The 24,213-nt window shown below is 49.3% G+C and overlaps 1 protein-coding gene across 1 annotated transcript; it reads right to left on the bottom strand.

The window, feature by feature from the left end:
• Positions 1-5,414: 5,414 nt before the first annotated feature.
• Positions 5,415-7,824, bottom strand: LOC142563961 (uncharacterized). The gene is made up of 2 exons (XM_075674714.1): positions 7,111-7,824; positions 5,415-5,566 (listed from the first exon to the last, which is right to left on the bottom strand). Exons 1-2 carry the CDS (start codon positions 7,612-7,614, stop codon positions 5,561-5,563), a joined length of 510 nt encoding a protein of 169 aa, XP_075530829.1. The 5' UTR covers positions 7,615-7,824; the 3' UTR covers positions 5,415-5,560.
• Between the last annotated feature and the right edge of the window lie 16,389 nt (positions 7,825-24,213).

Here is a 24,213-nt window from a genome sequence, read left to right as displayed (position 1 = left end):
GTTCTTTAAAAAAATTAAAATAATTAGAGCACAAGACATACATCAGCATAAATTGTTGCGTGAATATCGCCTTAACTATGACTGTCGTAATTCTCTCTTCATGGCTTTAGCAAATCTTCATCCAAAGGAAGTATCATATAACACAAGAACAACAGAAATGTGGAATGTTCCGTATTGTCGCACTGGCTATGGTCGGTGAATGCTTCAGAACAAACTTCCACGTCTACTAAATGAGTTTAATAAAACATAAATCGATATTCGCGAAGTAAAATTATCTTACTTGTACACGTTCTTTCTAGCCTAACATTGACCTCCAGAGCTATTTATGATTTGAATTTAATTATATTGTTTTAATAACACTTTTACTACGCGTACATTGTTATGAAATGTTGTGCTGGCATTCGACGCTGAGGTGAAGTGACATATCTTAATGCATTGTGCCTTAACTTACGTAGGACAGTAACTAATGATGTATTTAATTTTATGGTTTTGTCGAAGTGTATGACAATGTTGTGCTTAATATGATGGTTTTGTGAAAGTGTACGACCATGTGAACAAAATGTGTGTGCCTCTGCTGTTGTCTTTGCCAGTATGGGGCGAAGGACTCCCTCAAGCCATCCTTGAATGGCTTTTCTCTTCGCCTCCCATCATATCTATATGTGATAAACGAATAAAAAATCAATCAATCAAGATGAGTGAAACGGCGCAACAATTTCTTAGCACTGTAATGAAGGTTTTATGAATACGTTATCGCTACTGTGACAAGACCCGAAGAGCTGAAACGATAACAGTCATTCGCAGCATACCGGCAAGACGTTAAACAAAAAAACACAATGAAGATCACCAAGAGGACACGGAAAAATGTCGCAGGAGAAGCATCGCCGAAAAACGGCGAAGCATCGATTGCGATAGCGGATTAGTGGACAGCTATAAGAAGTAAGAATAGTAGTTTTATCTACCGCATAAGCTTGTAAACATAGGCATGCTAACTAAATTAAGAAGCGTGGTGTCATGCGCCAACAAGCAGACCGGAACACATCTCACTCGATGACCGCGGAAACTCGCTGTCGGAACTCTGGGGTGTGGAAGCGCGGCAGCAGCAGCGAGTGAAACGACCTTCGTGCTGCCTCTCGCATCGACGTGAACTAAGCCGCAAAAACACAGCGCGCTGCGGACTTTGTCCTTGCTGCAGATGGCTTTCAAGACACAGCGGCCCTGGCAGGCGCGCGCGGCCGCAGGGGCCACCTGCAGTAAAACCACCGCCCTCTAGAGAACTTAAGGCCTTCTGGCTGACCCTCTCCCCTTGAGCTACGTCACGCAAAAGAGGCCTACATAGAAGTTCCGTGAAGCGTGCTACGAAGGTACGAGCGGCGCACCTGTGTTGAAGATGAGGCGCAAAAGATATACAATGGTTAACCCCAACTATTCGGAGAAGACCGAGGGGACGACGGCAGCGGCAACAATTAGTTCCAGGAGCCCTGTCGCTCCTTGAATAGCTTCTGGGTTGAACAAATCCCGACATACTCGGCCATGCTGTTGCATGCTTCCGAACGCACATTTTTTCTAGACGTGACCAGTGCATGTAGTCTCAGCACTTGTGCTGTGCTTGCGATTGTGTGTACCGCGAGTCTTCATTGCCCCGGAATGTGGAGTGCCATGCCAAGATATGCCTAATAAGTGCTGCGTGCCCAATTGCCGGAGCAATTACATGTACAAATGGGGGCAGAGAAATCATGTCTTCAAGTTTCCGCAAGAAGAAGAAGCCCAGAGTGCCTGGATTAGAGCGCTACCACGTGCAGACTACATTGTATTACCACACTCCAGGGTAAGATGTTCAGAACTTCTTTAAATAGTTACTTTTGAAAAATACGGAAATGTTAATTGCTCAATTACAGAAAGTGCCTTTACAGAAAGTGATGATTCCTCAGAGTTCGACGCCTACGAGGATGGACACAAATGTGAATTTTTGTTAAGACGCCTTTTGTGGTGTATCAGGAATATTTTATTGAAGAACTACTGCTTCAAGATGAATGACAAGATATTGGATGCCATTGCTAAAGCAAGAAAGAGAAAATCTGAAACTGTGCGCAATAAGGCAGTTGTTTCCTTGTTGCACGAATGTTTTATATCCCATTTCTAAACTTATTTGAGTTGTAAGTCAGTGGACTGCGGCAATTAGTGCTTCGAAAGCAAAATTATTCGGTTAAGCGTACTCTAGATTGGAATAAGTACATGTGTCACCAATAAAATTGTTCTTACGCAATTGTGAAGCTAATCGAGTGCGTTACAGTCATCATTGCCGTGCCATAAAAACCATAAGTACAAAAATACAGAAGGAAAAGTTTTTATGGATTCAATTTATTTGAAGTAGTAGGTGTGAGGTATGGGGTATAATAATTCACAAAAAACGTACATTACAAGGACGACAAAGCGCGACGCTATAAAAAGCTGCTGGCATCAATAGCTGCACAAGCTTTACAAAGCTGTTTTGTGTCTCTGCCTCTAAATAAATGCATTGTAAGGGTTCTGCTGCTCATTCCGCAGTTTCGACTGAAGAAAAAGTGTGGAGTAGTCAATGGAAGCATACTGCTGCTAGGTGAACCAAGCCGCGATCCCTTCATTCAAACCGTATCCCCAAGCGCGCCGCCGGCCTCTTCTCCGTGACGACACTCGCCGAGCACTCAGGCCTTCTTGTCTAGGAGGTGTTGAGTAAAACACACACACCCCCTCCCTCTCCTCCCCCTGGAGCCTTGCGCCGCGAAAGACGGCGCGCGTATTCCCCACTTTCCTCCCTTGCGTGCGCGAGCTTGAGCCGGGATCGCCGGCTCACCCTCGCACGCTTTCACTCGCACATACGGCATACGGAACGCAGCGTCGATTTTATCATCCTTGGACTTCATACGGAACCTCACGGCGGCGCTGACGGCAGAAATGCGCTTGGAGTGTACATATAATTTCTATCGCAATACAATATTCTACACAAGGTGGCACAAGTGAAATAGCGAAAACGTCCGCCAAAGTCTATGTAATAGTTGGACGTACCTACATACACTCAAGTTCAAGTTCACTTATTTACCACATACATGGAGTTTCACATAAGTGGTTGGAACGAGGGGAAAAAAGCTGCATTACAAACAGCTTGACTGGCCCCACGTCCCCGGTTCACTAAGGCAGCATGGCAATAAAAGAAAAATACATTTCAACGTCGGTGTCTAATGAGAAAACATGATATGCACAGAAAACATATTTTACAAAAAGTGAGATTTAACGGAACATATGTAACACAGCATGCTTAAAACGGAAGTGTTAGAGAGTGTGCGAACGTTTTCATAAGAAATCTGGAATTTATTTAATGTCTTCGGCAAGCAATAGCTTAATGTTTGAAAGCCATAGTTTGTGCGCGGCCGTGGCACATACCATTTTTCCGTGTGTTTGTTAAGGTGCGAAGAAGGATTTAGTTGCAAGTTAGCTACACTGTGTATATATCCGCGATTTCTTACGGTATCAGATCTAAAGGAAACTAATAAAGTGTATTCATATAGCACATTTAATTTAATTACATTATATTTGACGAATAGTTCTGAAGTATGTGCATTAAATGGTAGGTTTGCAACAGAACGTAGTGCCTTTTTTTGTAGGATAACAAGATTATTTATGGATTGCTGTGTTCCGTTACCCCAAATTAAGTTACAGTAGCGCAGATGTGATGAGAAGAGTGCCTTAAATATCGAAAGCTTTTGAGGAATTGGCAATACACGCTGAGATTTTCTCGGTACGCCCAAGACTTTGCAAAGTTTTTGTAAATGTTCCGTATGGTGATCCCATTTCATATATTCGTGAAAATTACACCTAGAGATTTTACTGTAGAAGAAAATTCAATTCTATTATTATTCAGCATGAGATTGTAAGAATGAGAGAGCACATAAAGTGGAGATTTAGAGCGAAAAAGAATAGCTTTAGTTTTTGAGCATTGCGCAAGGAAAGCACAATACAGAACAACTAAGTGCCGCTCCCAAGATACGCCGGTTCCTTTGTCGAAAGGGAAACTGGGGTTTCACTGATGCAATCATCAGTGAAGTGTGGTGATATTGCATCAGTGAAGCCTCAGTTTTCCTTTCGACAAAGGAACTCTCGTATCTTGGGAGCGGCACTTAGAAGTTGTTCTGTATTGTGGTTTCCTTGCGCGATGCAGATGTTTCTTCTTGCCCCGTTTCTTGTTCTTTCGATCCTTGACAGCAGGTATTTATTCCTGTGTCAAGAAATAAAACGCTCAGTGGTTAGTGCGCCTACGTGGCTGTCTCGTGTCTCCTTCCAACGTCCGTCGTTTTATTTGGCGCCTTCGTTGTATCATGCATAACCAACGCGCCCGCCAGCATTTGCTCACTGACTTCTAAGTAATCATCATATAGCAACGACATATTGAAGTGGCACAGTACAACAGCGACATGGCCGCGAATTCGTGCTATTTTCCCCGTCTTTCTTTCATCACTGCTCGAGACAGCCTTAATTTTAACAATGTGCAGCCCACGACGTTGAAGCTATGAATACTTTGTTTAGCGCAAAACAAGACACAAGAAAGAAGACAGGATAAGGCGCATGGATTCGCACCAACTAGCCCGCCAACGCATTGTGCTGAACGTTGAGGCTATACTGGCCGTTGGTCATCGACCATTTCCGGGCACAGATTACGAGACTTGTTCGGGTCGAATGAGCCGACTCGGGCAGAACGAGGCAAGTCAGCTCAGACACCGAACTTGACATATGGCTGTGACGCACGATGTGTCACGACGAGAAACAGCGTGAAACGTTGCTGAATAACGGCAACCCGCCGTAGACGTGGCGTTCCAGTTAGCCAGAGGGCGCGGGTTTGATTCCCAGCCGATACGGCGGCGTCCTGGCGGAGACGGTGTGTAGCGTGTACTGGGTGTGCGCGCGTGCTTAAGAGGCCAAGGTGTTCAAAACTATTACAGAGTGCCTCAACTGTATGGTAACTGAAACACGGCAAAAAAAAATCACAAAATACAGAAGATTGATGGATGGATGGATGCAAAACTTTAATAAGGTCCTGAGGTACGCGACTCAGCGCGCTGCGGGCCGCTCCCACGTTGGGACAGTCAGGCCTTGCCCGACCGCCGCATCGTGGGCCCTCTGGAGAGCCCATAGTTGCGCCTGTCCGGAGCAATTTGGGAAAAAAGCAAGAACCTATTGCGCCTGTCCTTGTCGCAATGTTAAGTTTTCGGTCATGCCAAAATGTTCGACCCTACTGGGCGGTAGCGAAGAATTGAGGACACTGACCACAGAAGTAAAGCTTTAAACGAAAACAAATTAGTGAGGGGTAAAGGAACGACAGCCAACAGTGATGCCCGCTATGCCCAAATCGCAGGCGATAGCAGTTTGGAAAAATGAAAGACAAGAAAAGTGAGGATTTTATTGACATCTAAAAGCAGTTAAGACATTTTGATGGCACGCCAGAAGAGAAGACCTCAATTCCGGCAGGACGGAAGACAACATGCCGAGTTCTCGTCAGGAAGCGACCGTCCGAGATCCCCACTGTGGCATATTAAGCCTGCAACGATAAAGCACAAAAAATACAGGCGGTGAGCAAATGTAGCGTGCATGTAATGCATATGACGAGTGCGTTGAGCGCGTACCACACTGGAGAATTTCCCAAAATTGAAATTAAGGAAGGGCACGCCTGCGCTGTGGGACCTCGCGAATCTGAACGTTGTGGAAGAGTGCGCAATTAAATGTGCCTGCGCATTCTAAGCGTAGTCGTCTAACTATTCACACTGACTAGAAGAGTTTCTCGGCAGAACTGCCCCTTTCACATCCCGATCGAGGCAACCAGACAGCCGAAAAAAAAAACATATTGAACGTTATCTCGCAGACGCCCGGCAGATGCGCAGTAGTGAAGATATTGCCTGCAATATGCAGAGCCCGCTAGATTAGGTGTGTGCGAAAGCATCAGTGTGTTTCGATTTAGGTGCGCGTTAAAGAAACCCCAAGCGGTCGGTACAAATTATTCCAGAGCACCCCCGCTAAGGCATGCCTCATAATCGGGTCGTTTAGGCACGCCCCCGCCCCCCTCGATTTCTTTTTCCTAGATTAATTCTACCCGGTTGTTCCGCAGCCCTTCGCGTCGTGCGCAATAATTAAACGCGTTGTGCTCGACATGTGTATATCACAGAGCAAGTTAGCACGACACGAGCGCATCACAACCAGAGCCTCCCAAATGTTTAATTTAGCGCGAGCGTTGACAGCAAAACGTATCAGCGCCTTGTAACGGCGACGAGCGGCGATCGTGCGCGCAAAGCGGACTCCTGCACCATCTGCTACGCCGTCCACTTCTGGAGGACAGACGCCCTGCCAGGGGTACCTGCGCCGTCCTGAATATGTGGAGCAGAACATGTGAAAGACTGATATGCGTGATCTGCGATGCGCTTTGCATTTTTACTTGGTCATACTCGACCCGCGCATGCGCTATGAAATTATCCCACTAAATGCCCTTATCCCTTATCCTTATCCAGGATAAGGGATAAGGATCCCACTAAAGACCCTTATCCCACTAAATGCGAGCGTCTGGTGCGCTTGCACGTACTTTCGTGTAAGTACCTCGCCGCTATAAGGCGCTCACATCCCTTGCCATCGACGCTCACGTGATATTGCGAAATATAATGTGGGAGGTTGTACGTACCGCTATTCTCGCTCAGATCTCGGAATCTGAGCCACGTAAACGAAAACCGAGACCGAAGGCAAGCGGAAATTTCCTCAGATCAGTGTAATAAAGCGCAGAATTCAAATGAGCCGATAGGCTGCAGACCTCCTGCCAACCGCGCATCGAACAATTGAGAGCCATCGGCAAGACGAAGTACCGGACTGCTCAAAAGGCTCTTGCGGCGCAGGAGTTGCACGTTTAACAGCCGGCCGATGCAACGACCAGATTCGCTATGGTTCCGGTCTCACCAAGCTCGATCAGTATTGCCACTTTGGTCGAACGAACACGGCAACGAAGCAATATGCGCGAAGGCCGAACGCTAAAACCAAGCACTGAGATATTGCTTCTTATGGCCACAAACGAACGAAAAAACAAATAAAAGTAGCAAAGTTTGCCTTTTCAGCTTGCTCCTCCAGTTCGGAAGCGCTGGACGACTGCTCCTGGTCCGCCCCGGCGCCCATGGGCTTCATCTCCATGCCAGACACATCTTCCGGGGAAGTGTCCTCCTCAGCATCCTTAGCGGTCTTCAGAATGGCCGTAGAAGCCAGCGTGGAAGGCTCCGTTTGCGGATCCGACGAAAGCGACAGGTCACTGCCGACGTGCGACAGGTACATGGTGCCTACGGGATGGCTTCCGTGGCCGGGTCGACTGACCTGGGGCGGTGGCATCGCAGCGGACGCCTCGACCGTAGACTCCGCTTCGGTGCCGACGCCAGCTTCCGCGGACGACGGACCGCGGGTGACGACTTCGGACGCCGAGCTTGATTCTCCTTCCTGTCCATGTTCCACCTGCTCTCCTGGCGAGTCTTCACCGCCCAAGCAGCTGGGAAGCCTGGCACGCAGACTGTCCCGGCAGTTTTCGCAGGCGTTGCAGCAGCACAAGCCTAGTAGGTGCGACATAGCTCTTCTCTCGAAGCGAGTGTACCTCGAGTCAACAAGGGAGCAACCGCCGAAAAGTTGAAGCGTGTGTTGTCGTCCGAGTGGCCCGCAGGTGGTAGCCGGAATGTCAGCCGATGCGTCGTCGCTGATGCTGGGACTTTCGCTAAATGCGCAGTGCTTCGGCCATCGCTTCCTTTATGAAGGTCTCAATAGATGTTATCGGCGCAACTGGACCAGTAGCGCAGTAGCAACCTGAGCTAGGGGCGGGTTAACAGGTTAGCGCAAGCACTGTTATCGTTCGCGCGTACTTTTCTTTAAGTTCGGTGCGCGAAACTTGAGAAAACTTTTACTACTACGCATGCATGATTTTGCTTTTGATTTCGCTCCATTGACACCTGCTCCGCAATGCTTGCATTGTTTGTTATTGAAATATTTTATTCTTGTGCAGTTGCTATGCGCTGAAACGAAACTTGTTTTTTTGTTTGTTGAATTATGTGTATTGCAAATTTGGCCTGACAGAAGATTGTGCTCTCTCTGGAAACTCGAACACAAGCGGAAGTTATGAGATCGGCGATGCGCAGAACGTGTCCGTTAAGAGAAGTTGCTTGCAGTACAGTTGTCGACTGACTGATTTGGTAAAATGCCATAATGAAAACAATTATGGCAGAACACCTTACGATGGCTTTCGACGGTAATGCAAATAACAATATTCACGAAGGCACTTTTATTTAACGCGTGTAGTGATAATGCTGAGGGCTTCATTGCATGAGCTCTATGCCACACTCTGATGTCATCCCACTTTGCTAAGGCACTCGCTTGCGAAGGTTGACCATAACTAACCTCTCCCAGATAGCACGAGGCCTGTGCGCTGCGATCCATGACGTCATGCTACCTTGCCCGACAGCCATATTGACACATGTACTTGTGTACCTTCATCGGGTGACCACGTTTCCCCGCCTAACAAATGTTATCGCTCAGCGCAGGACGGGCTTACATGTATCAGAAGTTTCTAGAATGTTATCGATGCTTCTATCCGCTGTCTGTTGTCGCAGAACCTTGTGTAATCTGATTGCATGTATGCGTGACGCGAATGGTGTAGAACTTTGTGGAAGGCACGCAGGTCCCAGTGATGCCAACGCAGTGACGATGGAACGGCGAAGAAGGAATGAAATTGATCGAACGACAAAGGCATACAACGGCGGCGCGACGATAATGAGATGCGGATATTTAAATTATGACGATAGTATAACGACGACATGGGAACAATGACCTGAGGACATGAGGCGTGACGATGACGGTATGACGACAACCGTATGAAGAAGCGAGAACGACGACGATGGCACGACGACGACCGTACGACGACGGATGCGTGACAGCGTCTGCGCGACGACGACGCAACGGCGACCCTGACACGACAACTGCGGCATAATCACGGCTGAATGGCCGCAGCATGACTACGATAAAATGACGAACAAGAAATAACGTCGGCGGATCGACGAAAGTGGTGACGACGGCAGGACGCCATTGGAATGACTATACTGAAGTTATGGTAGTGAAACGAAAACGTGACGACAATGAGCCGACGAGAGTCGGATGCCGAAGTTGAAACAGTGACGATGAAACGACTGCGACGGCATACCGACGACGGTATGACAACGAATGCGTGATGACGACTGTGTGACGACGATGCAGTGAGGACGACAGCATGACAACGGCTTGAGGACAATGGGATGACGACAAGTGTACGATGACAATGGCGTCACAATGCCGGTATCATGAAACCTGTCTGACGACGATGGCATGACGAGAATCGAATGACGAAGCTGGAGTGGCGATGATGGCAAGACTACGACGGCATGACGACGACGGTCTGCCAAGGGAGGCGTGTTAGCGACTGTCTGGCGTTGACGGCATGGCAAGGATAATCCCGACTGAATGACGACAGTATAATTACAATGAAACGTTGAAAGAAGATTGACGTCAATGGAAAAACGAAGGCGGTATGATGATGACAACGGCATGATAACAATGGAATGGCGTTACTGAAGTGATGGCAATGATAAAACGACAGCATGACGACGACTGCGTGACGACGATGGGGTGTCGACGACAGCATGACGAGACCCAGATCACGAAGCTGGAATGACGACAATGAAACCACCACTACGGCATCACAGCCAGGAGCTCATACCGAGTGGCCCAAGCAAGTCGACAACTTGCTTGTGTCGCCAGTGTGTCGGCGTAAGACAGACGGACGGACGGACAGACAGACAGACAGACAGACAGACAGACAGACAGACAGACAGACAGACAGACAGACAGACAGACAGACAGACAGACAGACAGACGGATGGACGGACGGACGGACGGACCAACGGAACAACGAACAGAGAGACAGACGGACGGACAGATATTCAAAACGACTGAAGCAAAGAAAGAATCCTATTTGCTTTAAATGTGACCGCAAACGAGACAGCGTCACAAAGCCAAGAAGACTACAGTTTTTTAATCCGAATAGCATTCTTGGCAGTGTGAGACCAGTTTTCTTTACGGATATCCAGATATCTAGCTTTAACACCATAAATGTGGGCCTATTCCGAAGGTAGTGCTGTTTACTATGTCGGCCATTCACACAGGTATTGTTACGTTCGACCGGCGCCGCGTCCCCAACGTAATGGCGCCGAGATGTCTAGACGCAGTCGGCGGACGAAGTATTGTTACTGAATTCACAATCCCCGTTACGGTTTGTTTCAAGCGGGAGAACTCGGGGAAAAGTAGGTGATGCGGTGCCGTCTCACGGGCCTTAGAAGTCGTCAGTCAATGGACAGACGCGGCAGTCCATTGACTGCGGGGTCAACACTGCGGGGTCTGCGGGGTCAACACTGGGATCAAGAGGCGCCTGCTCAGGACAAGACCCGTGTCTGCGAAAACCCTCTCACCTTGGTGTGGTCAGTGCAACCTGTGCGGAAGTGAGTGCGTAAACCCTCCCCCTCAAATGCGGGTCGGCTACGATGACTTTGGACGCTCCGAATTGGTCGAAGGTCGAACGGCCGTTTTCCCTCACCTAGGGATCTAGGGAGGACATAGTGTTTATAAGCAGCTGCTGCGCGGCTGCTGAGTGTGCATTCCTCTTTCAGTCGTGCTAGACGGATGAACTGTAACGTTCTCATGTAAATGCTGTAAATAAATTCCACACATTCCTCGTTCTCGATGAGAACAACTCCCTCCTTTCAACAACGTCCTCAGCGTGGATGAGTTGGACGACGGCATGGGCCAGCTACCATCTATTTCACGCCCGACCCCAACCATTACAGTATGGGCAACTTCGTATGTGCCGCCCTGAATTCAAACAGCCGCTCAAAGTTGTAGTAGAAGCACATAAATAACCCAAAGAGTGCATGGGAAAACGGCGCCACGGTAGCTCAATCGGTAGCGTATCGCACGCGTAATGCGGAGAAGTGGGATCGTTTTTCGATGACGTGCGATCGTTTTTTTTTTTCATCTACTTTAAATTCCATTAATTTACCATTTATTTATTTCAATTAGTAAGTACATGTAATTTCCCCTGTGTTGTCCTTGGTGCCTTTGTTTGTCGGCTTCTTATATGGTATGATTAATGAAAATCGAATCCCTGGATTAACCCCCTTTCTTCTCGTTCATTAGATAACGAGGGTGTCGAATCGGATAACACTGATGCCTTCGGGTAGCATATGTGGGTTTATTGACACGTTGCCTTTACCCAAGAAAGAACACGTACTCGTGACGCCTGCGTCGAAAAGGATGTTCTAGATCCGCCGCCAAGGTTTGTGAGTGTTGTCACTGGCTAACACTCCCAGGGTTAGTTCTAGCAGTGACACATAAGTACCCCAGAGAGTGGATGGGAAAACGGCGCCGCGGTAGCTAAGTTGGTAACGCATCACACGCGTAATGCGAAGACGTCGCATCGTTCCCCACATACGGTAAGTAGTTTTTTCTTCATCTACTTTCAATTCCATTAATTTATAATTCTTGAATTGAATCAGTAAGTACATGCAATTTTCCCTTAAAAAATTATGAGGTTTTACGTGCCAAAACCACTTTCTGATTACGAGGCGCGCCGTAGTGAAGGACTCCGGAAGTTTTGACCACCTGCGGTTGATTAACGTGCACCTAAATGTTAAGTACCACGGGTGTTTTCGCATTTCGCCCCCATCGAAATGCGGCCGCCGTGGCCGAGGTACGATCGCGCGACCTCGTGCTCAGCAGTCCAACACCATAGCCACTGAGCAACCACGGCGGGTATGTAATTTGCTCTGTATTGTCCTTGGCGTCTGTTGGTTTCTTATTGTCATGTATCGGAGTAGCGAACAGTGGCGTAGCAACATGGGGGGCCGGGGGGCCGTGGGCCCCGGATGCAAGAGGCCCAGTGGGGTCACATACGTCTGAAGACACCCCCATTTCCGCCGGCTACACCGGGGGGGGGGGGGGGGGGGAGGGAGGGGTGACAGAATACCTATGGGCCCCGGGTGCCAGACAACGTAGCTACGCCACTGGTAGCGAACCGGATGGATCGATGTTATGAGCGTCCCATTCGGAACGGGGTGGTGGGCTGCACGAATAAGCTCTTGTTGTCCTACCTGTGTTAAAGAGAAAAAAAGGAAAAAGAAAAAAACTCACTATGAATTCCCACAACCAAAGTTTCTAAACCCCTATTGTGACCTTTGTTTTTGTACGCGTCCGTTTGTTGTTTCCCTACTTATCTTCCACGAATCTTCACATCGCCTCTTACTAAGCTCTATTGCGGACATGTTTACTTTCCCCTGCTCTCGCCGAACCCAAAGGCTTCAAGGAGGCCAATGGTTACTAAATCGACCACTGGGCAGATATCTTCAAGTTCTAATAAAACATGCTCCATCGCTTCCCTAACGTTACCACAGCAAGCACATGCTTCTTCTTATGTCTCGCTTTATAAGTGCGTGTTCTAAGGCACCCTGATCTCGCCTCGAAAAGTAATGAGCATCCCTTTGAGTTATCATAAATTGTTTTTTTTTTCCTGATTCCGTTTTTTCCTCTTAAGTAGTTACTCATGGCAAGTGCATTTTCCATTGCCGCCACCCATGAGATGTGTAGCGGCTATGGTGCTGGACTGCTAAGCACGAGGTCGCGGGATCGAATCACGGCCACGGCGGCCGCGTCTCGATGGGGATAATGACAAAACACCCATGTACTTAGATTTAGGTGCAGGTTAAAGAGCCCCACCTTGTACAGATTTTCGGAGTCCCTCACTACGGCGTGCCTCCTAATCAAATAGTGGTTGTGGCACGTAAAACCCAATAATTTTTTTACATTCTTTGTTGCGCTGTTGCTCACCATACAGGCCGCATACTTGCTAAAAAGCTTCCTAGTTCTTTTTCTCCACTGCGAATCAATGTTATTCCTGTACAAATACCCTGAACACTCTCCCAGCCCATTTACTTTCTTCCGTATTCCTCAGTCGTTCTTCATAATTAATTTTACTATGAGCTTCCCTCACTTCAAAACTTGTCCAGCCCATATCACCCTGCACAGCTTTATTTGTGGTTTTCCAGTGAGCGCCCTGTGCTATAGGCGTCCCACTGACCTCTGGTTGCCATCGAGTCCTGATTATACCTCTGATTTCAAGCAAACAACCGCATTTCAAAATGCAAGTCCTACTCCTCCAACGTGGGCTGCATTTCTCTGTGGATTCCGATACGAACAAAACGAACCACACTTCGTTGCTCGCACGATGTGAATGTGTGAAGTACAACCGCCATCTTCAAGAACTGAAAGCAGCTACCGGCAGATAAGGCCGGGTCGGTCCAAGAAAGGTGCACCGCTGAGAATGGATATGTTGACTTCGCATTTACAGCCGTAATTTGGCTGAAAGAATAGGGACAAATAATTTCTTATTTGTATTTCTTTCAGTAAAGGATCTAGTGAGTAAACACTGGTATCGTCGTTCTTTCATTGTGTCCCGTTCGCGCTCCTTTCTTTTCATTGTGAAAGCTGCCTACAGCTTGCGCCATTGAAGTGTAAAGTACACCCCTGGTGACTATGCTCCCAACTTTCAGACTACTGTTCGGAATACGAGTTCCGATGAAACAGTCACTGAAGTCAGGACTCTTTTTACTGCGACAGCAATTACATGAACGCTCCAGCCGCATTTCCGCCGTCGCCGTGATGTTCCGTATGAAGTCCAAGGGCGATAACATCGTCGCCGCGTGCTGCATGCTGTATGTGCGAGTGAAGGCGTGCGAGGGTGAGTCGACGATGGCGGCTCAATTTCGTGCGGCGGGGGAGGAAGGCGAGGAGGAAGCGCGCCGTCTTCCGTCGCGCGCAAGGCACCGGGGGGGGGGGGGGGAGTGCTAGTGCGGCGGCCGCGCGGGCGCTATCGTAGACGCGTTCTGCGATGAGACAGAGTGCGCGCCGAGTGCTGATAGCTTCGTGTGCGCTGTGTTTTCGCCGCTTTGTTCGTGTTGAAGCGAGAGTCAGCACGAACGTCGATTCGCTCGTTGCCGCTGTCGTGCTTCCCCACTCCAGCGTTTCGACAGCGAGTTTCCGCGGTCAGCGAGTGAGATGCATTCATGTTTGCTTGTGTGCGCATGGCATCACGCTTGTAAATGCAGTTAGCAATTGTTTACAAGCTTACTACTATCCTTCGTAAGGATAGTGGTAATTTCTGAAGTTTACGAAACTACTATCCTTACTTCCTGTAGCTGTCTACGAATTTGCTATCGCAATCGATGCTCCGCCTTTCGCCCGAAGCTGCGACTTTTTGAAAATGGAAATTTCTTTTCGAGCCCTCCCAGGTCTTTCTGACCATGGCTGCGGGGTGCAGCAGCTCTCTTGCAGAATAGCTCACGCTTTTAACAAAATGATTGAATTATGTGTCCCATGGTGGTACCTAGCCTCGGTCGGCCATTGCAGCAGCCGGATGCTCTAACCATTGGGCTACAATCCGCACGTATACTTACATTATTATTATTATTATTATTATTATTATTATTATTATTATTATTATTATTATTATTATTATTATTTGTTTGGCTTTGCCACGCCGCATAGCTTCAATATGAAATTCAATAAAAGCATGCAGACCTCGTTCCATGCAGGTACTGCACGTATATGGTACTTCTATCGCGCCAACGCCAACCATCTCACATGATCATGCGTTCCGAGAACACACGCATGCGCGCGACCCAGTTTCCTTGCCGCCAAATACGCAGGAATGAAACTACATAGCGCGAGCATAGACCGCACACTCGGTCAGTGCCTTGCAACGGCGATAATCTGAGAGACCAGCAGTGGCACGCGCACACGGTACTCTACAGTGCAAGCTATCGCGTGCTGGGACGACGCATTCCTTGCCGTAGCAGAAGGTTCGCGAAGTCGCTATGTGTGACGACGACCGCGGCGCTAGAGATCGCTTTGAGCGCCTGCCCACTGCAAGTCTCGCAGACCTTCGCCGTCGCGGATGCTCTAGCGATGTAGTTAAAAATGTGAGAGGCTGTGCCTTGGGATCGGTTCTCTAGGACGAAAGCGTTAATTGTGGCTCATACCTCCGATGGCCTTAACAAACGCGTCGTGTGGTCCCATGGTACAAAAGCTATCATCATCAGCAATGGTCCATACCCCCCCCCCCCTAACCAAGCAAAAAATGCAATGGCTCATCCCTCCCGTAATGCAGAGGCTACAAGCACTGAGCAAAGTGAAGCGTAGAGTGTATACATTCATTGGGAGCACACATACAACGTACAGAAATGAGACATCTAGTAGAGTAGTAAAAAAAAAACGCGTGACCTTCTCAAAAGCTCGCACCCACGATAAGGATGAGTCTACAAGCGCTCAGCAAAGTGAAGCGAACAGTGCATGCATTCGTTGAAATCACCCATAAGACGCGCAGAGCAGCATACGTTTCAATCTCCTGCCGAGATTATGCAACGTAAAGAAGAGTAACGTCGTTGGCGCGAGTCTGGCCATGCTATACAGCGCGCGAAGGTGCAGCTGAGCGTCGAAAATGAGCCGAACTGCGAAAGCAGCAACGCCACGATGCGAGACGGCGCATCACCAAGTGTGCAGCAGGCTTTCGCCTTCACGTGCTACAGGAGTGAAACATGCTACCGAACGTTGTTTTTTTTTTTCTAAAGGGCATGGATCTGTTCGTGCATGCGACAGAAGGTTGAAAACGCTGGCTGCCACGCCTGGCATGGAGTACAGGGGCACTGTGGTGCGGCACGTAAAAGCGTCAGATATATTTCAAGCGCACAACGCGCTTACCGTCTAAAAAAGTCACATGCCTGCGTGGCCCACCCAGCGCAGTCATAGCGTGAGCTGGAGGAGCGGCTCCATAGGGACTCCATTTTCAGCAGTACCCACTATGGACGTCAGACTCTGGAGTTTTGCAAGACGCGTAGCGCCACCTGCCGGTGCGAAGAGTCAATAATTGAGTAGTGCGAAGCCCGACTCCCTTGCTAAGTTGCCTATGCAGCTAGCGACGGCGAAACAACAATTTAAATAGATTTTGGTCCATATTGCGAGTGTTTTGCGCATTTGACACCCAGACAGAGAGCTATGAATTTCTGCGCTAATCGGACGCGCCGCCGAACTGCCATAAAGCGCTTGCTGGCTCACTTTTCAGACTGATGGCGGAAACGACGGCAACAGCGATAGCTCCGCGCGCTACGAAGAAACGCCGCAATCGACACTACAGTTGTGTTGTAAATTGCCACAAACGTGAAGGACGGAATAACAACGTTCAGTTTTACCGATTTCCATCATGATCGTATGAAGGGGAAAGGCGAGAGCGCTGGATACTGGCCGTTCAACCTGTTGGGTAATCGGATTACTTGCATTCCCCACAACACATCGGCTCGCATGAGAAAGTGCGACAATTTTGTTCTTCTGCAATTGTGTTGCGTAGCCCTGACGGACGACCGTGGTAACCAAGCGAAAACTCAAGAATTGGAAGCCGCCACTTCGTTGGTAACAGAAAAAACAACGTTGAGAACCATCCTGCTTATGTGCCATCGATATCTCCACCTTTTAACAGACGTCCGCCTCCGCTTGACTCAACAAGTGGAACGGAGAGATTTGGAAGGTCAGCTTAACCAAATATTTTGGTTCGTTTATGAATTCAAAATCCCGTTCTAGAGCATCGTTGTATCGCGAGCACATTTCTATTTTCGGTATTTTGTATGTCCTGCGCCGATACAAGCACGCTTCGCAATGTGCTGAGCCTGCTCGACTGCGTTTTTCAAATGTGAGCAATGAAGTTGCTGTAGGAGCACTGGACGAGTAATTGCGAAGTAACGCACGTGTGTAAAGAAAAAGAATTTCGCGTGTATTTACATTTATTTGTGCGCGCTTGTTGCTCGAAGCGTCTGCGAAAAGTTCAAATTAAGGTACTGAGCGATGCTGTAGCTCCTGCGAGAAAGAAAGATGCAGCGCGTAGGCACTGTAGGAGGCTTCTTTCGCTATGATCTCACGCTGTTTGATGCCTTGGAAAACGTTTTCTGTTTGCTGCCCTGGAAAAAGTTATGAAAGGATACTTTCTCTAAATAATTGCGAGACAAAACATTACGATAAAATACATAAAAATATAGGAGATACTTAAGTCTTGGTGTTCAGGACATATTCAATGTGAACCAATTTGAAATGCTTAGATTTTTATGCTGATATACATACAGACAAACCTGATGCTCTCTGTACTTGCGAGTTGCAGCACTCCGAAATAACACTTGAGACTTTATTTTATATTGTACACGTACTTCGCTCTGCTGAGCTTCCTTTCCGAAGCGTGGATGGGCGGAAGAAGCTTTCCAGGTCCTTGATTTTTAGTAAACCGTGCCTCAACACAAACGAAAGAGAGGGGTCCATTGTGGCCTATGCACCTTCGCTTGCGGACAGCTCTCCTTACACTACTCAGTTCGCGCCAAGGCTCCGATGGGGGCGCTGGTGACGGCTTTTTCCGCAGCGCCGCCTGGGCAGAGTCTGAGGTCTATAGAAGGTCTTCGCGGCTGAGTGTATCTTCATCGTTTTCCCGAAAACGAATTAAACTGTCCGCCCAGGCTCGACGGCGTGCTTCGGCTTGTGCTGCCATCTGCACAGCGGTCTGCTGCTCAGCCCGACGTCGCCTGGTTGCAGCCGCACGCGAAGCTCTACGATTCGCTTCTTCAGTAGCGGTTTGTACCTGGCGAGGAGGCGCCATATAACGGGTACCGAAGAGTGAACAAACAAAGGCATCGGGACTACGCCGCGCGCGCACCTGACATCCCTTGAAACGTGGCGCGATGCAACTGCTACATGTCGCGGACGCCTGCATGGAGATTAAAATGCAACTGCAGTGCAAAGTGTGCACGTATCAACGCTACGCGGCGCTTATCTCGCATGCGTGTAAAACCCCTTGAACTTCGTAAACTAGCACCACGCTTTGAAGAATGCTGCCTCCTCCTCGTGCTCTGGCCGAGGACGACAGCGCGTCGCTATTGGCCTAATAGCATCACGTGGCCCCTGGCGCCATGCTTCAGCGCCATTTTTGCTCGAGAAGCGTCTACGGAGTGGCGAGGAGCGCATGTTGGCGCCGTTGCTACGCTCGCGCCGTGTAGGCGGCACCACGGTCGAGGAGGGAGCGTGAAGAGACGAGAACCGAAAAGGAGTGAAGGCACAGGAGGAGAGTGTCGCTGATTCACGAACTTTAACGGGCTTTAATCGCGTGACTCCTCGCGCGCTAGGAGTCATGTGTAGGGCAAGGTCGATTCAAATAGGTCGCGAAGCTTCGGGCGAAAAGCGGTTCAGTACAGATTGTCACCGACATCAGCATGGGGGGTTATGGGAGCAGTGATTGAAGCGCGACTATGTTTGGAGGGAACAAACATTGGGAAAGAAAAACTCGTGTTTTAATTAAAATGAGAGCACAGTTAGATTCATTGAACGAAAATAAAATTCCTATTCAATTTTATACATTCGTGACGAGTTAAGAAAATACAAGTTGAATTTATTATTGTTAATAAATGCATTTCTTTTCAGCGCCCATCGCTACAGGGGGCGTTGACGCCACTATCACTCGCAATGCAATGCAAGTCTTGAAACTGGCGGAAAGGCGCACTCGTAAAGTTCACCTGTTGAAATACGCCCCTCTCACAGTTTGTGCTTTCTTGCTTGTCGAAGTTTGTCTGAATTTGGCGACGCGGGTAGCTTCATCGCGTCTTAATCTGTTCAGTCAAAAGCAGTGAGTTACGACCGCCAGATAATTGTGTAGTTGTTTTCGTGCGACTGCGCTGACCGACGGGCTTGGCATCCGACAATAGGATCAGCACTCTACACCTAGAGCTTTCGTCGGCTTCCAAAGAAAGTATGTTCTGTGCAGGGATGCGATTTCGACAACCGTACGGCTGGCCTTTTCCTGCATCGCTTTCCACGCTGAAAGCTCGAAACGCCCATCAAGTCGAATGGCGGGGCATTGGAATATATAGCTCCAAATGAAGGACAACAAAACAAATTTCGCGCCTTCGAAAACAAAATGACGTCACGTCTGCTTTTAACGGACATGGTGTCACATTTTTTCTTCCGCCGGAAGTGTTCCCACCACATACAGATGGCGCTAAGCCCCATGAACCGCCGATGGACCGCCATGTTTTGAACGTATGGGCTCCTATGGGAGCTTCGCTACCACGTATATTTAATTTACCTTGTGTAGGGCATGTTTCCACAACCGCGAGTGCCCCTTCCCATGGCAGTTGCCAGCCTGCTCGTCGCTTTCCCTTTCCTGTTAATTGTATGTATGCGCAAAACAAATAATAACTGCGAGCACGTGCTGGCATGGCGCAGTCGTAGAATGGCTTACTCCCGCGCAGAGGGCCCGGTTTCGATACCGCTGGAAACTGGTTTTTTTTTTCTCCGATTCCTGCCGATAACATGTGACGGACACCAACGGCGAACGACATCACCAATCGAAACGGCTATCGAAATAAGAGCCCATAACAGCTAACGCTGTGTTACATGCTAGCAACTATGGTTACACAGAAAATCGCTATATCTTTATTCAAAAAGGCGCGACACCAATGCAGAAAAAAATGCAGGCGGTTAGCCCTGTCGAGCAACAGTAAAAATATAAGACCAGTGAAGGCTCTAGCTTTATCGTGTAGTCATGCTCAGAAGCACGATTACGCAGATTATTTGTCTAACGGCGGTACTGCTGGACGGGCATAGAAAACAGGTCATATTCGACAATTGCAAAAGTAGATCTGCAAGAAAACCGAACGGAATTAGTCATGCTAAGATTTACTGAATAGCTAGTAACAGAAGGGCGCTGGAATATAAAAAAGAATACGCTACAGGATCACAAAACACTGCCAAGAAACGTTTGAGTGGAAAGAAAAAGAGGCGTATTTCAGGCAGATAAGCAAGCAGGAAACCGTGCGCGAAACATCCTAGAAATCAAAGTAGTCGACAGGTTGGTACGGACAGTTTTTCTAGTCATCTCAATTGCTCAAGAAAAAAAAAAGTGTGAGCGCATGCTTAACAAGTGAGTGCGTACTACGATTTCAATTATACAACACGCATGGGTACTATCGAGCTCGGTGAAGGAACAGATTTCAGAAAAGAAGACCACCGCCTTAGCCCTACAGTGTTCAGCGGGTTCAGGATGCACAACCTTGCAGTTCACCTTTTGGGTTCACCCTTGCGCCTGGGTCGCTTCAGGCGTTCTTCCTCCGTCTCATTCGGGGGCGGAGGTGGCGGCGGTCTCATAGGCGGCAGCTGATGCACTGGCGTGGAGGGGATGTCCGGCGAGAAGTCGGAGGAACTGTCTTCGCGAACGATGGGCCTCTGCAGGCCTGAAGTGGAAGGTTCCGCACCGTCGGGCTGGATGAACGGCGACGCGACCGGCGCTCTGACGTGCGACGCCGCCGTCTTGGAGAGTGCCATAGCTATTGAAGACAACTTGGGGTACAAGTCCTCCGTAGAGGACGCCGTCTCGTAGAACGACAGCGCTAAGGCAGCCAAGTCGAGGTACGCCTCCTCCGCAGAGGGCGACGCCTTGGACTGCGCCATCGCTATGGCAGCCAAATTGGGGTACGCCTCGTCCGTAGAGGGAGACGCCTTGGATTGAGACTTCGCTATTGCGGCCAAATGGGGGTACGCCTCGTCCGTAGAGTCCGACGGCTTGGATTGAGACTTCGCCAGAGCAGCCATATTGGGGTACGCCCGCTCCGTAGAGGTCGCCTTGGTTTGAGACATCGCCATAGCAGCCAACTTGGGGTACGCCACAGCCGTAGAGGCCGACGCCTTGGATTGAGACTTGGCTAGAGTAGCCATTTCGGGGTACGCCAGCTCCGTAGAGGTCGCCTTCGATTGAGATACCGCCATAGCACCCAAATTGGGGTACCGCGCAACTGTGGAGGCCACATTTATAGGCGACGACTGCGCCGTCGAGTACGTCGGACCCGTAGTCGTGGGGGGCGTGGTCCATGGTATGGTGACGCTTGCTCCCGGGCCAAACGGAATGTACTCGACTACGCGGACGGTCCTGTTCAAGAAAGAGTTTTGCCTGTAGTACTCGGCGATGCGGTCTAACTCTTCCTTCGTGTACGGCTCGTAACCTTCGGGCAGCAAGGGACCGATGAAAGGTTTGCTACCCTTCGAGGAGCCGCCCTTCTTCGGCGAGGAACCGTCCGAATCGCCCACGCCAAGCAGGGATAGCACCCCGGTGGCGATTCGCTTCATAGTAGACGCTCCCTTGCTCGTTTCCTTGCTCTTTGCTTTGCCCTTTTTGGGCTTCGGTGACAACGGTTCTTTCTCGCGCCTCGAAGACGCCCTGGAAGAAGTGCGACTGGAGCTCCGCGTCGAACGCCCATCGCTACCGGCCTTCTTCGGAGTGGAGGAACCGCGTGGCTGCGAAGTCGAAGGCTCCTGCGTGTCCTTGTCGCTGTCCGCTTTGTCGTCCTTGGTCTTTTTGGCGGCTTTGCCTTTGTCGGCGGGCGAGCGCTCACGACTTCTATCCCTGCCAGACATGCCTTAGCGATGACCTCTCGAGGGGTGACGTGGGTCGAGAGGACGTTACAAGATCGCTTCGCTGAGAACGAGAGACAGCTGCTAGACCGTGTTGCTCGCCGAGACAGGCAAGAAAAAAGGTTGCCGGGACCTATAGTACTGGTTGCAGACGCTTGACAACAGAGAGGCCAGAAAGTCGCTCTTGGCGCACGAAGGAAAATTTTATATTTATAGACGCCGCCAATCTTGTGTGTGCGGTATCAGCGTTTACGTTTGCTTTGCGTTATCCGGCGCAAAGTCCACGTGCTAGTTGATACCTCCATGACGTCACCTCGGCCGTACGCGCATACACACAGGTTATGCCACTTTTCGCTGTTTTGTTTGCTTTCTATTGCCTTTATTTTTCAACACAAATTATTGAGATACAACGAATATATTGGAATCTATGTGAAGCGAAGCTTTCTTGAGACGGTTAATCAAATTCTATATTGTTTTTATCTCATTTTTGCGTCTTTGGCGTGAATGACACTACGTGCACGCATGTGCTCTTGTGCACCCGTGTCACGCTATGTTACACACATGGCGATATAACATCAGTTAGTTGGCGCTGGCAATGATAGAAGTATGTGTGCGACCGTGGTCTCGTTTCAGAGCATGATGATGTAATGCGCTTTTATGGCGCAAGGGTCTATGGTGGCCAAATAGCGCCATGAAATGGCATGATGTAGTCGATGGTGCGTTCAGTGACAAATTATGTAGACGTAACGTGGCTATATCGGGGTCTGAAAATAATCGCTACAAGATGCGTAAAATAAAGCCCATTCTTATTCTTCTGATTATGAGACGGAAATAATCAGAAGAATAAGAATGGGCTGGGGTGCGTTTGGTAGGCATTCTCAGATCATGAACAGCAGGTTGCGATTATCCCTCAAGAGAAAAGTATATAATAGCTGTGTCTTACCAGTACTCGCCTACGGGGCAGAAACCTGGAGGCTTACGAAAAGAGTTCTACTCAAATTCAGGACGACGCAACAAGCTATGGAAAGAAGAATGATAGGTGTAACGTTAAGGGATAAGAAAAGAGCTGATTGGGTGAGGGATTGGATTAGATCTTGTCTGTTTATTTAAATTTTTTTTTCGGGGTACTTTCCCCCGATATCTGGCCGCGCGCGCGTCCGTTTCACGACCGGACTCGACTCACTCGCTCCTCCGCGCTCCCTTTAAGGAAGCGCGGAGGAGAGAGTCGAGTCCGGCCGTGTCCCTTCCAAAACGTTTCGCGAGTACTCCGCTCGGGCAGGGCGCATGCGCCGTCGCGCCGTGAAAAAGGCGGATTCTGCTCCCCATCAGGAGCATATACAGGGCTGTACAGGGACACTACATGAGGACCGCTAGCAGCGCCACCGCCACCGTCATTGAAAACAGTCCTCGCTCCCGTCGGCGGACGGTAGACTAGCCAATATTCTAGGGACCATACCATCATTCCCATGATACTTGAATTATCGCAGTGCCGGATTTTCCCTCTAGTTATAGTGGCATGAAACTCTGTGTTTTTTTTTCCTTTTCTCCTCTCCACTATTGTCGGTAGCGAGCGCCATACGCTGCTGGCGGAAACACTGGTCACTAATGGCGTTTTTCACTGGTCGATTCGGAGCAGAATTTCTTGCTCCGTGGAAACGAATCCGAATTTCACTGGTCGATCTGGAGCGGGTTCGCGCGTTCCACTGGTCGTTTCGGATCAACTCGCTCCGCGCCGGATCGCTCTCACTTGCTCCGCCGCCGAGGCGCGGATTCGGGCGGAAACAGTTCGCGTCACTTCCGTTTTCAAGCGAAATCGGTACCCGGTTGGTACGCACAACATTGTGTTGCTTCGCAAAATGGCTGCGTTCGGTGCTGCTGCAGCGCTCGCGTTTAGCGATGAGAGCGCGGACGACAGCGATTACGAAGTGACGCTGTCGTCCTTGCGGGCGCGACATGGAAATGACGGACTATGCGACTGCCACAGTCAAATTACACACGGGGGACGGCGAGTTTGGTTGCCGTGGAAACGTACAGAACGGAAGTAGGGCATGGTTTTCGGAACCGGTTCGTGCGACGAGTACGCAGACTTCCTGTGTGATCCGCCGCGGAGCGTTTTTGCGCTCCGCTGGCCGATTCGGATTCGTGAAACCCGAGCGCTCGCTCGAGGATTTCGGCGGCCGCTCCAGATCGACCAGTGAAAAACGCCATAACTCGCGTTGCTTTCAAAATAACCATTATGCGTGCGCTCCGATCTCGAAGGCTATTAACCTCACTCGCAGCTCAGATTTTACATGCATTACAGGCAACAGCTACTCGAGATCCAGGCAACCAATTTTTCAAAGCACACCCAAAGGATTGTACCGCGGTACCGACCACGTAAACACCGTGCGCTGAGTCACCAGCCATGGGCACCGCCCACCGCCCGTGATGATAGTGTCGGTCGCGAGCGCCATCTCACGATGCTTCTTCACAACTGAGGGCAGGCTCTTTACGCTGGGAGCTCGATCCATTCCGCAGGCAACTATATATACAATGGCAGTGGTTGCGTACCCTTTGTTGTGTGGCGAAGCAAAGCGGGCGACGCATTCGCTTGTCGGCGCGTCATCAATGGCG

This window comes from Dermacentor variabilis, chromosome 11, assembly GCF_050947875.1.
Source record: "Dermacentor variabilis isolate Ectoservices chromosome 11, ASM5094787v1, whole genome shotgun sequence".
Classification (NCBI taxonomy): domain Eukaryota; kingdom Metazoa; phylum Arthropoda; class Arachnida; order Ixodida; family Ixodidae; genus Dermacentor; species Dermacentor variabilis.
This window is presented reverse-complemented; position numbering and strand designations above follow the sequence as displayed.